This window comes from Crassostrea angulata, chromosome 6 (genome assembly GCF_025612915.1).
Source record: "Crassostrea angulata isolate pt1a10 chromosome 6, ASM2561291v2, whole genome shotgun sequence".
In the NCBI taxonomy this organism is placed as follows: domain Eukaryota; kingdom Metazoa; phylum Mollusca; class Bivalvia; order Ostreida; family Ostreidae; genus Magallana; species Magallana angulata.
In genome coordinates this window covers 20,241,030-20,257,387 of record NC_069116.1, presented here as the reverse complement: position 1 = coordinate 20,257,387, position 16,358 = coordinate 20,241,030, and the positions used below count along the sequence as shown (strand labels likewise).

The 16,358-nt window shown below is 41.4% G+C and overlaps 1 protein-coding gene across 3 annotated transcripts in view; it reads left to right on the top strand.

Annotated features, from left to right (window-relative positions):
* Window positions 1-16,358, top strand: part of LOC128190785 (uncharacterized) — a 57,140-nt gene that overhangs the window by 9,841 nt on the left and 30,941 nt on the right. For all 3 annotated transcript variants that reach the window (XM_052862979.1, XM_052862977.1, XM_052862978.1), the window contains exons 18-33: window positions 1-115; window positions 3,350-3,495; window positions 3,646-3,760; window positions 4,205-4,368; window positions 4,664-4,778; window positions 5,190-5,356; window positions 5,746-5,860; window positions 5,964-6,163; window positions 6,436-6,550; window positions 6,856-7,046; window positions 7,234-7,348; window positions 7,786-8,003; window positions 8,113-8,227; window positions 8,848-8,987; window positions 9,471-9,582; window positions 9,761-16,233. In XM_052862979.1, the coding sequence (XP_052718939.1) occupies window positions 1-115; window positions 3,350-3,495; window positions 3,646-3,760; window positions 4,205-4,368; window positions 4,664-4,778; window positions 5,190-5,356; window positions 5,746-5,860; window positions 5,964-6,163; window positions 6,436-6,550; window positions 6,856-7,046; window positions 7,234-7,348; window positions 7,786-8,003; window positions 8,113-8,227; window positions 8,848-8,987; window positions 9,471-9,582; window positions 9,761-16,233 (8,616 nt within the window). The remainder of the gene's footprint in view (window positions 116-3,349; window positions 3,496-3,645; window positions 3,761-4,204; window positions 4,369-4,663; window positions 4,779-5,189; window positions 5,357-5,745; window positions 5,861-5,963; window positions 6,164-6,435; window positions 6,551-6,855; window positions 7,047-7,233; window positions 7,349-7,785; window positions 8,004-8,112; window positions 8,228-8,847; window positions 8,988-9,470; window positions 9,583-9,760; window positions 16,234-16,358) is intronic.

The following is a 16,358-nucleotide window of genomic DNA, read 5'->3' as shown; positions in this document are numbered from 1 at the left end:
GCTACTGCGTGTACAAGGGAAAGCAATACACACAGTCGCAGAGATGGGATGATGGGTGTACATTTACTTGTGTATGTGAGGATTCTAGGATTGGAAAATACAGATGTTTTGAAAAGTGAGTCTGTACATGCATATTTATAATAATTTGTGCTTTGATGTTGACATGTAAATTCAAATGCTTGATAAAAATTTTCTTTTGCTGGCAGGGTTATTTTTGGGGCTTTATGTGGTTTCTAATTTTTTAGAAATAAAATTGAAAAAAGGGCTCAATATTGATACAAGTACATTTAGTACATTGTATATATTTGTTGTTTTTAGCTCACCTGAACCGAAGGTTCAAGTGAGCTTTTCTGATCACCCGTTGTCCGTTGTCCGTCGTCCGTCCGTCCGTCCGTCCGTCCGTCTGTCTGTCCGTCCGTCTGTAAACTTTTCACATTTTCAACTTCTTCTCAAAAACCACTGGACCAAATTTAACCAAATTTGGTACAAAGTATCCTTATGGAAAGGGGATTATAAATTGTTAAAATAAAGGGCACAGCCCTTTTCAAAAGGGAGATAATTGCGAAACAGTGAGTATAGGGTGCATGTCTTTAAAAATCTTCTTCTCAAGAACCACTGCATCAGAAATGCCAATATTTACACAAAAGCTTGTATATATAGTGAAGATTCTAAATTGTAAAAATCGTGACCCTCGGACCAAAACTGGGGCCCCAGGCGGGGTTCAAAGTTTAACATAGAAATACATAGGAAAATGTTTAAAAAATCTTCTTCTCAAGAACCACTGCACCAGAAATGCCAATATTTACACAAAAGCTTGTATATATAGTGAAGATTCTAAATTGTAAAAATCGTGACCCTCGGACCAAAACTGGGGCCCCAGGCGGGGTTCAAAGTTTAACATATATAGAAATACATAGGAAAATGTTTAAAAAATCTTCTTCTCAAGAACCACTGCACCAGAAATGCCAATATTTACACAAAAGCTTGTATACATAGTGAAGATTCTAAATTGTAAAAATCGTGACCCTCTGACCAAAACTGGGGCCCCAGGCGGGGTTCAAAGTTTAACATAGAAATACATAGGAAAATGTTTAAAAAATCTTCTTCTCAAGAACCACTGCACCAGAAATGCCAATATTTACACAAAAGCTTGTATACAAAGTGAAGATTCTAAATTGTAAAAATCGTGACCCTCGGACCAAAACTGGGGCCCCAGGCGGGGTTCAAAGTTTAACATAGAAATACATAGGAAAATGTTTTAAAAATCTTCTTCTCAAGAACCACTGCACCAGAAATGCCAATATTTACACAAAAGCTTGTATATATAGTGAAGATTCTAAATTGTAAAAATCGTGACCCTCGGACCAAAACTGGGGCCCCAGGCGGGGTTCAAAGTTTAACATAGAAATACATAGGAAAATGTTTAAAAAATCTTCTTCTCAAGAACCACTGCACCAGAAATGCCAATATTTACACAAAAGCTTGTATACATAGTGAAGATTCTAAATTGTAAAAATCGTGACCCTCGGACCAAAACTGGGGCCCCAGGCGGGGTTCAAAGTTTAACATATATAGAAATACATAGGAAAATGTTTAAAAAATCTTCTTCTCAAGAACCACTGCACCAGAAATGCCAATATTTACACAAAAGCTTGTATACATAGTGAAGATTCTAAATTGTAAAAATCGTGACCCTCGGACCAAAACTGGGGCCCCAGGCGGGGTTCAAAGTTTAACATAGAAATACATAGGAAAATGTTTAAAAAATCTTCTTCTCAAGAACCACTTCACCAAAAATGCCAATACATACACAAAAGGTTGTATATATAGTGAAGATTGTAAAAATCGTGACCCCCGAACAAAAGTGGGGCCCCAGGAGGGGTTTAGATATTAACATATATAGGAAAATGTTTTAAAAACTTCTCAAGAACCATCGTGCAACTGTTTGGGATATTACTATGCATACATGTACATCCTTAAATAATGTAGATTCAAAAAATTGTAACTCCCGGACAATTGATGGGCACCAAGAGGGGTTCAAAATTTAAACATTTTAAAAAACAAAGGAAAAGTTTAAAAATTTTCTTCTCAAGAACTACAATGTTTTAGTTAGTGGAATATCTATGCATGCATCCTTCGCTTATGTAGATTCCTAATTCGTAAAATCGTGACCCCCGGACCAATAATGGGGCCCCAAGATGGGGTCAAAGTTTATTATAGAAATATAAAGGTAACAGGTTAAAAAATCTTCTTCTCGAGAACTACAATGCTTCAATTTGTGAGATTACTATCATGCATACAACCTTGGATAATGAAGGTTCGACAGTTTTAAAATAGTGACCCCTGGACTAATACTAGGGACCCAAGATGGGTTTAAAGTTAAATGTAGAAGTACCGTTATATATGGAAAATGTTTAAAAATCTTCTTTTCGAGAACTACAATGCATCAATTTGTCAGATAACTACGTAAGCACCCTCAAATAGTGTAGATTCGAAATTATAAAAGCCGAGACCTCAATCTAATACTGGGGCCCAAAGAGGTGTTCAAAGTTTAGCATAGAAATATAGAGGGAAAATGTTGAAAAATCTTTTTCTAGGGAACTATAATGCTTCAGCTTGTGAGATAACTATGCAAGCATCCTTAAATAATGTAGATTCCAAATAATTAAAACTTTAGCACTGGACTAATACTGTGGCCCCAAAAGGGGTTCAAAGTTTAACATAGAAAGATATATTGAAAATGTTTTTAAATAGTTCTTCTCGAGAACTATAATGCTACAGTTTGTGAGATTACTATGCAAGGATCCTCAAATTGTGTAAACTCTAATGTAGTGGAACCAAGAGTTATCTTTCTTAATGTTCTGTACAGTCTGAGAGTTATTCCTCTTGAAGTGGAACTCTTCTACGTTCAGTTTTTCAGGTTGTGTACGTGCGATTCCACCGCAGTGCTGCACATTTTCATTCCTATGTTACTATTTATGTTGTTCAAGCCAACCATAAACCTTGGACCATTACTGGGTCCCCAGAAAGGGGTTCAATGTTTAAAATAGAAAAAGCATATGCTACGAAATGTAATGTTACAAGGAACTGCTGTTCAGGTGAGCGATGTGGCCCATGGGCCTCTTGTTTATTATTCAATACACAAAACAGTTGTATAAAGACCTACTCTTCATACCTAACTTAAATTTAAGCAATCTTTCATTGTCAGAAAATGCATCTAGATTGCTTTCTTTGTATGGACAGAACTATGTTATGAATAGATCTTTATTTGTTTTTATATTCATTTGTCTATTACAAAGATCCAAAGAACATTTGTCTAAGTGTAGCATGTCTATTCTGAATCTCACAGGTGTGTAAGATATGACAACCTTCCCCAGCCCTATTGTTTCTTGGAAAACGATCCTGATAATCCTTGTTGTCAGCGACCTAAATGTGTCTTCCCTGTCAATTACATAACCAACGTCGGAGAAATCACCACACCTATCCCAAAAACAGGTAGAAACCAATAATATTTTTTTTAGAAATAACAGCTAATGTAAAGTATGAAGTTGATTAAAAAAAATCATGCCGTTTAAAAAGAAATCAGATGTATTAATATTGCATGATTATCACTTGTCAATGTTGCTTGAACCGTCAATGTTTTAGACTACTGTGAATACCATGGACAGCACTACCAACAAGGACAGTCTTGGTATGATGGCTGTAGCTACAAGTGTACCTGTGAGGATGCTTTGGGAGGGAAATACAGATGCATTGAGAGGTGGGAAATACTCAGATGCCAGTAGTGTGTTGTGATTATACTTGGAAGTGAATGCTTCAGTGTTTCGTAACATGTTGATCTTCTTTTTTTATTATCAGACTGCAATTATTGCTTACTAAAGCATTTGCTATAAAAACCAAACCTTTACCTGAATGAGCCCATGGTCTACACATTTTTTAATAAATATATTTGGCTATATCTAGACCAAAAGGTGAAACAATCTAGTCCCTCAGAAATCATACTCATATTCATGTTTTAGTTGTATTATTTCATTATCTGGTCACCTGAAAGGTGTAGGCTAGGAATAAATGTGTGTTATGAAGGTGGTTTTTTGTTAGGGCAATATGTTAAATAGTGTTCTAGATTGAGTTAGCTTTATTGTACAAATATTGACTGTTTGTTTTTTAAGTTTTTTATATTAACTATGATATGTATCCTCACCAGATGCCCCTCCTATGCTAACATTCCCCCTACCTGCAAATTCGTGACTGACCCCGATGACCCCACCTGTTGTCAGATACCTCAGTGCCCCCAAAACAACACCTCAATCAATCAAGTGCCCACTCCTGCCCCATCCGGTGTATACTCAGGAGTGGATGGACGCAATGGTTTGTATTAATGTCTGAAAAGGATTTATTTTCCAGTTTGTATAACATGTTTTCATTTTTTACCAAAAATAAATGGTGCATGTATAAATCTTACAGTTTTCTCTGTGTGATGCAAATTTTGAGAAAATGAAGTTAATCTGTAATGTTTGGGCGTGTCTTTTTTTTCTTCATTTTGAAGGTTCATATTTTTATAGAACACAATTATTTAGAAATTTTCAGTATAATTTTTCAGATTATAAATTAATACCGTTTTAGAAACAACAGCGCTACATGGAATATGTTGCAAATATTGTAGGTCAGTGCGTGTACAAAGGTGTGTTGTATGGTCAGGACCAGCGATGGGAGGATGGCTGTGAGTTGAACTGTGTGTGTACAGATGCCATGCAGGGACTGTACCAATGTACAGACAAGTGAGTCTGTGATTATACTGTCAATCTAGAATCTTATTGTAAGAGTAAGAGAATGTGGAGTGAGCAGAAGATTTAACGCATTAAAAATCTTAAATTATTATAAAATTGTATCTGTGGACCATTAATTATTTCCATTAGTTGTCACTCATTGTGGGTCAGTAATTTGAAAATTTTTCTTTAGGTAGCCATGTACAGCTGTATCAGAATTGCTATTATATAGTGAGATAAAATGACGATGACAAAATTCTGTCAAATTTAAATGAAATGGAAACATCTTTTAATCTTTACACAAGTTTGATTGGCATATGAAGCAACTCTTTCAAAAGTTTTTTGTAATTTAAACAACCTTTTCATTCCTGGTTATTGTTGAACCATTGTAAGAGAAATAAGGAGTGTCTGATATCTTGACAGGTGCCCCAAGTACACCAACCTACCCCCCAACTGTCAGCTGGTCAGTGATTTCACCAATCCGTGCTGTAAGAAACCTCAGTGTGACTTCTCAGCCACCACAGCCAGCATCTCTGGGACAGGACCTACCAGCAAGCCTGATGTCATCCCAACCCTAGCACCTGATCAGAGTAAGGCTCAAACCCATGTATTAAATTAAATAAACAGTTATGTCACTGATGAATTTATACACTCATCTGGTTCAAGGAAATTGATGTGAAAGGAGCACACACATTTAATTTGCTAGACAGTTTCATGTGTCTATATTCATGTTTATAACATGCCATGGAAGCTAAACAAGAGTCCCATTAGGTAATTGACTAAAATTCAAAGGAAAATTTGGTTTAACAAAGATGCAAGATCTTATAGCTGATTGTGTTCATTCCTTTGTAATGTACATTTTATTGATTGTTTATCATTTTATGATGCCTTGCTGATTTGAAATAATTCATAAATAATTAATAACCTTGCTGGTTGAAAATAGTTCATAAGTGATTAATAACTGGCCTTGTTTATTAAGGGTACTGTGTATACCAGGGTGCCACTTACGTTCAAGGCCAGACATGGGATGATGGATGTCAGTTCCGATGCAGATGTGACGATGCTTCCCGTGGACTTTACATCTGTAACGACAGGTAGATTGTCCTTACAGCCACTGTGCTAAAGCTAAATATATGCACTATCAATTTTAATTAGATAGAAAGCTTTTATCAAAATGAACATGAATTCTATTAATAGATGTCCCAAATACGACAACCTGCCAGCTGAATGTAAACTTGCGTCTGACCCCAATGACCCCTGCTGCTTGGCCCCGAAGTGTAACATCACTGACCCCAACAAGATCCCCACCGCCGCACCTGGAGTGATCAGTGGAATCTTTAACATCCCAACCCCAGCTCCCATCCCTGGTGGACCGACCCTGGCACCAAAACTCTATAGTAAGTATGAAAGAAAAAAATCAAATTCATTGTTTACTTTTTTTATTTTTAAGTCCAGAATATGGTGTGTACAGTTCCCTTTACTAGTATTTTATCTAGAATAACATTTATGTGAACTTCCACATTCTGTTTCATCCAGAATTATATTTTTCTCCTTAGAATGTGTGTTTACAATTTAAAGCTGAAGATTTTCTTGATTCATGGTGATAAAATTTATTTTGCATCAGAATTTTTTGTTCCATAGCTGTTGCAATGTTTTCCTTTTCTTGCAGATTTCTGCGAGTACAAGGGCATGAGATACATACAGAACCAGACGTGGGAAGATGGTTGTGAATACAACTGTAAATGTGTGGATGCTGCGATGGGAAAATATGAGTGCACAGAAAAGTATTAATAAAGCTGTTCATTATCATAGATAAAGCATGAAAAGGAATATTGGTTACTATGTATGTACTATGTAAAGTACATGATTCAACTTGTAAAGCAGATTCAAAATTTAAGTTCAAACTGGCAAAAGCAAGATGCACAATGGGGAAGAATGAATTTTAAAAAGCACAGAATTTTAACTTTTTAAACTCATAAAAACTCAGAAAATCTGATTATAAATGAAAGAATAAATAAGACAAGATATACATGTATTAACAAAGAATCCATATTGAAGTTTATGCAGTTTGAGCTGTTTTATTTTCAAGGTGCCAGAAATACCTCAGTTTGCCAGCAGGGTGCATCCTGACCAAAGATCCCTCCAACCCTTGTTGTAAAGTGCCAAACTGTGACTCCCCCACACAAGCTCCTAACCTCACCCCTATAGCCCCAACCCCAGCCCTGCCTGGAGGACCCACTCTCCAGCCCCAGCTGCCAACACAAGCACCCCAGCCAAAAGGTGGGTTCTGTTAACTTTAACACACTCAGATTAAGTAATTGCTCTCATATTGCTTATTTTTTTTTTATAAAGTAATATAATTGAAGCTGAAATTGGACGATTTATGCTGGAAATAATGCAAAAATATACTACAGATAACTTTAACATTTACCATAATCAACCTATTTATTGGGGCTTTTTGTACCAGATGTGTGCATGTACAAGGGCCAGACTTACACCACGGGACAGAAGTGGTATGATGGCTGTGACTTCTCATGTATCTGTGAAGATGGAAAGAAAGGAGTCTATAGGTGTAGCCAAAGGTAGGGGCTATCTTTTTATAATCAATTATTCCTTGCTCATATATACATGTTTATATATTATAACTTCTTTGTCTTATCAAATATGTACTGTAATTATTGGGTTTACCTTTAGCAAAAGTGACAAAATGCTTAAATGAAACTATTAGTAATTATTATCAATTTTTTAAAATGCTACTGGTATTAAAGGCTTCACAAAGCATCCTTTTTCCTATAAATTTTTGTTCCTATAAAACGTCATGGAAAAAATACCAATATAACACTTATATAACATGTTTATCACTTTGTAATACTATGGTAAAGTTTAATATCTCATTTCAAATTTCTGTTTTAGTTTTTTCTATTTTTAGTGCTTGAAATTTTATATATACCACTTACTCAGGACATGGTTAAATGTCTTGAACAGAGACTGAATTATTTCTCTCTAATTAAAACTTCAGATGTCCAACCTACCCTCCTGTGGCCTCCACCTGCACTATGCAGCCTGACCCCAAGGACCCGATCTGCTGCAAGGTGCCCTATTGTAATGGGGTAGCTGTGCCAGGAACCATCAGTGGTGGAAGTGTTATCCCCACCCCTGCACCTAGCCTCAGCCCCACAGCATCCCCCACCCCAGGGTCCAATGTTGCCACACCCACTCCTGCTCCGACATTACCAGGTATGTCTTGAACAAGTTGTTTTATTTTTTATATCCAACTTTGTGGTAGTTTGAGAGAGGAAAACAGTCTAAAAGGATATTTAGAGATTTTTAATTTTTTTCTTTGCAGAAGTTTGTGTTTACAAAGGAAAGCAATATCAACAGGATCAGAAGTGGACAGACGGCTGCGATTATAACTGTGTGTGTGTTGATGCTAAGGCAGGAATCTACCAGTGCACAGAGAGGTTAGCATATCTTTAACATTTTTATGATTATGCTCTTTTTTAAACATCTTTAGCATACACCAGAGAACTTTAAGAGACATTGCTTTTGCCAAAGTTATTGTTAAGCAAAAAGGGACACTTTAATTTTAAACAGCTCATCAAAATTTTTGTTTTCTAAGTAAATATTTATAGACTGTCAGTTTTATTTTGTGCAAAATGTGTCAATATATAAAAACTGAAAATGATTAAAGATAAGGAATGTTCATAAGACCATGTTTAAATTTTCTTTCTTAGATATTTTAAGTTTGTTAGTATCTTTCAAAAATTACAATCCCTCCTCTGACCTGTTAAGAATTTTAAGCCAAAATGTTTCATATAACTTGTAAGCCCATCCTTTAAGTCAAGGAACTATTTTTATTAAAATGGACCACTTTCTAGTCCCACCAATACTTAAGATAGGCAAGGGTCAGAAGTGAAATGCTTATGACAATTGACAGACAGGTGTGAAATGACAAATATATGCACATGCTAATTTTGTTTCCATTTTTTAATGTTTTCTTCCTGAAGCTTTTAAGCGGATGTTTCAGTTTGCTAAAAATGTAAAACTATCTATGTCTTAAGAATGTTCTTGGCTGTTTTAGGTGCCCCCAGTTCTCCAAGTTGGATGACAATTGCCATTTAGAGAGGGACATTTTGAATCCATGTTGCATGAAGCGAGTCTGTGATCCTACCAAGATTACAGTGGCTCCAAGTCCAGGGGTTACACCAAAACCTGTTCCCCGTGAGTCCCATCTGGAAACTCAATTTTCGTTATAGCAATCTAAATTACTGGTAGCTTATTCGATGAGCACAAAGTACAAATGACAGATACAAAAAAATTGAGGAGTATTACAAGTATCAGGGATTATCCTTAATTCTGCTATGTATATTCAAAGCCTACAATATGAATTTTCTGTTGGAGATGATTTTTTTCAAAAATAAGGAAAAAAGGAAATGGAAGAAAAATTTTAAATGCAAAACAATCTTAAGATACACTTACCTTACACTTACCTATTCTCGCCAGAAAATGACATTGGTAGCCATATGCAATTTACCGTACATGGAATTGTGGGTACGTTCTGATGACTAAAAATTCAGAACGTCAAAAGGTGCAATAGTTCAAATTTTCTTTTAGTCCAGGCATTGTTGTTAGAGCTCGCAGTGCTTGCCTGCAAGCAGGTTATCGTTAATTGGAAGTGTAAATTACCCTCCTTTTGTACTGTAGATTGTGTGTACAATGGGGCTTTGTTTAAGGAGGGAGAATCATGGGCCGATGGTTGTGATCTAACATGTACCTGTGAAGATGCAGAAAAAGGTTACTACAGGTGTAATGACAGGTACGTATGGGTGTTAATTCAAATTAGCACTTTTAATATCAATTTTTTGCAATGAGATGAATATTTTTTAAAAGTGAGTGATTTTTACCAATTAAATTTTTTATCCAGGTATTTTGATATTCTTGCAAGAATTTAACTTTTGGAGTAACAATTTATTGGTGTATTACATTTTGTTTAGATGCCCAAGATATGATAATTTGCCAGCAGATTGTCCCATGGAGACAGATCCTAGAGACCCTTGCTGCAAAAGACCACTCTGCAGTCCAACCAGTGCTCCTTCACCACCCCCCACTCCATCCCCCCAGACCATTCCCCCATCTCCATTTGTCCCCCCAACAGCATCCCCTGGGGTGCCTGTAATTCCAGGCCAGACTTTCATACCCCCACATTTCTACATCACACCAGGTCCTGGTCTGACCTATGCTCCTGACCAGCGCCCCACCCCGGGTCCTGGCCTAACATATGCCCCAGAATTATTCCCTACACCATTTAAATTACCCACTTTAGCCCCAGGTCAAACTTTAGCACCAGGACAAACTTTAGTTCCACCTGGAATTTATTTGACTCCCGCCCCAGGGTTAACATATGCACCAAATGCAAGACCTACTCCTGCCCCAGGAATGACCTATGCTCCCAATGTCTTTCCCACTCCTTTCTTGTTGCCAACATTGGCACCAGGACAAACTCTTGCACCAGGCCAGACCCTAATTCCACCCTTTTATCTGACCCCAGCCCCAGGTATGACTTATGCTCCTGACCAAAGACCAACTCCTGCTCCAGGACAAACATATGCTCCTGAATTGTTTCCTACACCATACAAGCTCCCAACACTAGCCCCAGGACAGACACTAGCTCCAGGTCAAACTCTGATCCCCCCTGGAATCTTCCTTACCCCTTCACCTGGTCAAACTTATGCTCCTAACCTGCGACCCACACCAGCTCCTGGACAGACATATGCCCCACATGTGTTCCCAACACCATACAAACCGCCAACATTGGCACCAGGCCAAACATTAGCTCCAGGTCAAACATTGATCCCACAGTTTTATTTAACCCCAGCTCCAGGTATGACATATGCTCCTGATAAACTCCCAACCCCTGCCCCAGGAATGACATATGCCCCAGGATTATTCCCTACACCATACAAACCACCAACACTTGCCCCAGGGCAGACTTTGGCTCCAGGACAAACTCTCATTCCACCAGGCATTTATCTGACCCCTGGTCCATATCAGACCTATGCCCCAGGTTATCAACCCACACCAGGACCAGGTATGACATATGCCCCACATGTATTCCCCACTCCGTACATGCCACCTACCCTTGCTCCTGGACAGACCCTAGCGCCAGGACAGACTTTGGTTCCACCAATGTATCTTACACCAGCTCCTGGAATGACATATGCTCCTAATGCACACCCAACTCCAGCACCAGGACTGACGTACAGACCTGAGTTGTTCCCAACTCCTTTCAAACTTCCCACACTTGCTCCTGGACAGACTCTGGCTCCAGGACAGACATTGGTTCCTCCAGGCATTTTCTTGACACCTGCACCCTTCTCCACATATGCACCAAATGCTAGACCAACTCCTGGCCCAGGACAGACATATGCCCCATATCTTTTCCCAACTCCTTACATGCCACCAACATTGGCTCCAGGACAAACTTTAGCACCAGGACAGACCCTTATTCCTCCAGGAATGTACCTGACTCCAGGACCTTATCAAACATATGCTCCAAACATGCTTCCAACACCTGGACCAGGACAAACTTATGCTCCTAATGTTTTCCCAACACCCTTTAAACTGCCCACTCTTGCCCCAGGACAAACACTAGCACCAAGTCAAACTTTGATTCCTCCAGGAATCTATTTGACGCCATCTCCTGGTCAAACCTATGCTCCCAATGCTAGACCAACCCCTGCCCCAGGACTGACCTATGCGCCATATGTGTTCCCAACTCCTTACATGCCACCAACACTTGCTCCCGGACAAACACTTGCTCCAGGTCAGACCTTGATCCCACCAATGTATCTGACTCCAGCGCCAGGCATGACATATGCTCCAAATATGAGACCAACTCCAGCTCCTGGCCAAACTTATGCTCCAAATTTGTTTCCAACACCATTTAAACTGCCAACTCTTGCCCCAGGACAAACACTTGCACCAGGTCAGACTTTGATTCCACCAGGAATATACCTTACTCCAGGACCTTATCAGACTTATGCACCCTGGTTGCAACCAACACCAGCCCCTGGACAAACATATGCCCCACATGTGTTCCCAACACCTTACATGCCACCAACATTGGCCCCAGGTCAAACTTTAGCTCCTGGTCAAACTTTGGTACCTCCTCATTATTATCTTACCCCAGGACCAGGAATGACTTATGCTCCAAACATGAGGCCTACACCAGCACCTGGACAGACATATGCTCCCAATCTTTTCCCAACACCCTTTAAACTTCCCACTCTTGCCCCTGGACAAACTCTTGCTCCAGGACAGACTTTGGTTCCTCCAGGAATCTACCTAACACCAGCACCATTTTCCACTTATGCTCCAAATGCAAGACCCACACCAGGACCGGGTATGACGTACGCTCCAAATGTGTTTCCAACACCATACATGCCTCCAACACTGGCTCCTGGACAAACATTAGCACCTGGACAGACTTTAGTTCCCCCTCATATGTACCTCACACCGGCTCCAGGCCAAACATATGCACCAAATATGAGACCTACTCCAGCTCCAGGCCAAACATATGCTCCAGAATTATTCCCAACTCCATACAAACTTCCAACTCTTGCACCAGGACAGACATTGGCTCCAGGACAGACTCTAGTTCCCCCAGGTATATATTTAACTCCTGCACCTGGCTCAACCTATGCACCAAATGCTAGACCTACACCTGCACCAGGACAAACATATGCTCCACATGTGTTCCCAACTCCTTTTAAACTACCTACCCTTGCACCAGGACAAACACTAGCCCCTGGTCAGACACTTATTCCACCAAGGTTTTATCTAACCCCTGCACCAGGAATGACATACGCTCCTAATGCACATCCAACACCTGGCCCAGGATTGACTTATGCTCCAGAACTGTTCCCAACTCCTTTTTATTTACCCACACTTGCACCTGGCCAGACACTAGCTCCAGGACAGACTTTGATTCCACACTTTTACATAACTCCTGGACCTGGTCTGACATATGCTCCAGATCAGAGACCAACCCCAGGACCTGGAATGACTTATGCCCCAGAACTTTTCCCAACTCCATTCAAGCTTCCAACCCTTGCTCCAGGTCAGACAATTGCTCCAGGTCAGACTCTTGTTCCTCCTGGAATTTATCTCACCCCAGCTCCAGGATCAACTTATGCTCCAAATGCTAGACCTACACCAGGACCTGGTCAGACATATGCTCCGCAAGTGTTTCCCACTCCACTCATTTTGCCAACACTTTCACCTGGAATGCCAATTTATCCAGGCTTAACCTTTGTGCCTCCACAGCTTTACCTTACTCCTGCTCCAGGATTAACATATGCACCAGACCAGAGGCCAACTCCTGGACCAGGGTTAACTTATGCTCCATATCTATTCCCAACTCCATACATGCCACCAACTCTGGCCCCAGGACAGACCCTAGCTCCAGGTCAGACTTTAGTTCCACCACATTTCTATCTGACCCCAGCTCCAGGAATGACTTATGCTCCTAACGCACATCCAACACCTGCACCAGGTCAAACTTATGCACCAGAATTGTTCCCTACACCATACAAGCTCCCAACTTTGGCACCAGGGAAAACTTTGGCTCCTGGCCAGACACTTATTCCACCAGGCATATTCTTAACTCCAGCACCAGGCTCAACTTATGCACCCTATGCTAGACCCACACCAGCTCCTGGACAGACATATGCCCCACACGTGTTCCCAACACCATACAAACCTCCAACATTGGCACCAGGCCAAACATTGGCTCCAGGTCAAACATTGATCCCACACATATATCTTACACCAGGCCCAGGATTAACATATGCTCCTGATAAGCATCCTACTCCAGCCCCAGGACAGACATATGCTCCAGAATTATTCCCTACACCATTTAAACTACCAACACTTGCCCCAGGGCAGACTTTGGCTCCAGGACAAACTCTCATTCCACCAGGCATTTATCTGACCCCTGGTCCATATCAGACCTATGCCCCAGGTTATCAACCCACACCAGGACCAGGTATGACATATGCCCCACATGTATTCCCCACTCCGTACATGCCACCTACCCTTGCTCCTGGACAGACCCTAGCGCCAGGACAGACTTTGGTTCCACCAATGTATCTTACACCCGCTCCTGGAATGACATATGCTCCTAATGCACACCCAACTCCAGCACCAGGACTGACGTACAGACCTGAGTTGTTCCCAACTCCTTTCAAACTTCCAACACTTGCTCCTGGACAGACTCTGGCTCCAGGACAGACATTGGTGCCTCCAGGCATTTTCTTGACACCTGCACCCTTCTCCACATATGCACCAAATGCTAGACCAACTCCTGGCCCAGGACAGACATATGCCCCATATCTTTTCCCAACTCCTTACATGCCACCAACATTGGCTCCAGGACAAACTTTAGCACCAGGACAGACCCTTATTCCTCCAGGAATGTACCTGACCCCAGGACCTTATCAAACATATGCTCCAAACATGCTTCCAACACCTGGACCAGGACAAACTTATGCTCCTAATGTTTTCCCAACACCCTTTAAACTGCCCACTCTTGCACCAGGACAAACACTAGCACCAAGTCAAACTTTGATTCCTCCAGGAATCTATTTGACGCCATCTCCTGGTCAAACCTATGCTCCCAATGCTAGACCAACCCCTGCCCCAGGACTGACCTATGCGCCATATGTGTTCCCAACTCCTTACATGCCACCAACACTTGCTCCCGGACAAACACTTGCTCCAGGTCAGACCTTGATCCCACCAATGTATCTGACTCCAGCTCCAGGCATGACATATGCTCCAAATATGAGACCAACTCCAGCTCCTGGCCAAACTTATGCTCCAAATTTGTTTCCAACACCATTTAAACTGCCAACTCTTGCCCCAGGACAAACACTTGCGCCAGGTCAAACTTTGGTTCCCCCAGGTATCTATTTGACACCAGCCCCTGGTTACACTTATGCTCCAGATAAGAGACCAACACCAGGACCAGGTATGACATATGCCCCACATGTGTTCCCCACACCATACATGCCACCAACATTAGCTCCAGGACAGACTCTTGCTCCAGGTCAAACGCTAATTCCACACTTTTACTTAACTCCAGCACCTGGATTGACATATGCCCCTGACAAGAGACCTACACCAGCACCTGGACAGACTTATGCTCCGTATTTGTTCCCGACACCATTCATATATCCGACATTGGCACCTGGTCAGACTTTAGCTCCAGGTCAGACATTGATACCTCCAGGTATTTACCTTACCCCTGGACCTTATCAGACATATGCACCAAATGCAAGACCAACTCCTGCTCCAGGACAGACCTATGCTCCATATCTGTTCCCTACTCCTTACATGCCACCAACACTGGCTCCAGGGCAGACTCTTGCTCCAGGACAAACACTGATTCCCCCTCATATGTATCTGACCCCAGGACCAGGAATGACATATGCTCCAAATGCTAGACCTACCCCAGCTCCTGGTATGACATTTGCTCCTGAATTATTCCCAACACCATTTAAATTACCCACACTGGCTCCTGGTCAAACACTGGCTCCAGGTCAAACTCTTGTTCCACCTGGAATTTATTTGACACCATCACCAGGTTTAACTTATGCTCCAAATGCCAGACCCACACCCGCCCCAGGCATGACCTATGCTCCCAATGTGTTCCCCACACCCTATAAACTGCCAACACTTGCTCCCGGTCAGACACTGGCTCCTGGTCAGACACTGATACCACCAGGAATTTATCTGACACCTTATCCTGGTGCTACATATGCTCCAAATGCACGACCAACTCCAGCTCCAGGTCAGACCTATGCACCATACCTGTTCCCAACACCCTTTAAACTCCCAACACTTGCCCCAGGTCAGACCCTTGCCCCAGGACAAACTCTCATACCACCACATATATATTTAACACCTGCTCCAGGTATGACATATGCTCCAAATGCCAGGCCCACACCTGCACCTGGTCTGACATATGCTCCAGAACTATTCCCAACACCATTTGTACCTCCCACACTTGCTCCTGGACAGACTCTGGCTCCTGGTCAGACCTTGATTCCTCCAGGCATCTATCTGACACCAGCACCAGGGCAAACATATGCTCCCAATATGCGTCCAACCCCTGCACCAGGAATGACCTATGCCCCACAAGCATTCCCAACACCCTTCAAATTGCCCACTCTTGCACCAGGTGTAACACTTGGTCCAGGTCAGACCTTGATACCACCATTCCAGTACATAACTCCATTACCTGGCTATACCTATGCACCAGGTATGCAGCCCACCCCTGCTCCAGGACTGACCTATCCCCCCTACCTGTTCCCGACCCCTGCACCTGCCATGCCCCCCACACCAAACCCTGTACCCACAGCCGTGTCTGGAATCATCACTGGTATTGGAGTAGGTGGAAATGGAAGTAAGTGTAAACCATCTAAATTCTACATACAGTGTATTCCCATTTGCAAATATGTTTATCTAAATGGACCTTTAGAATAGCAAAAAAGTTAATTCTGTGTGAACTTCATAATGATGTCACATTGA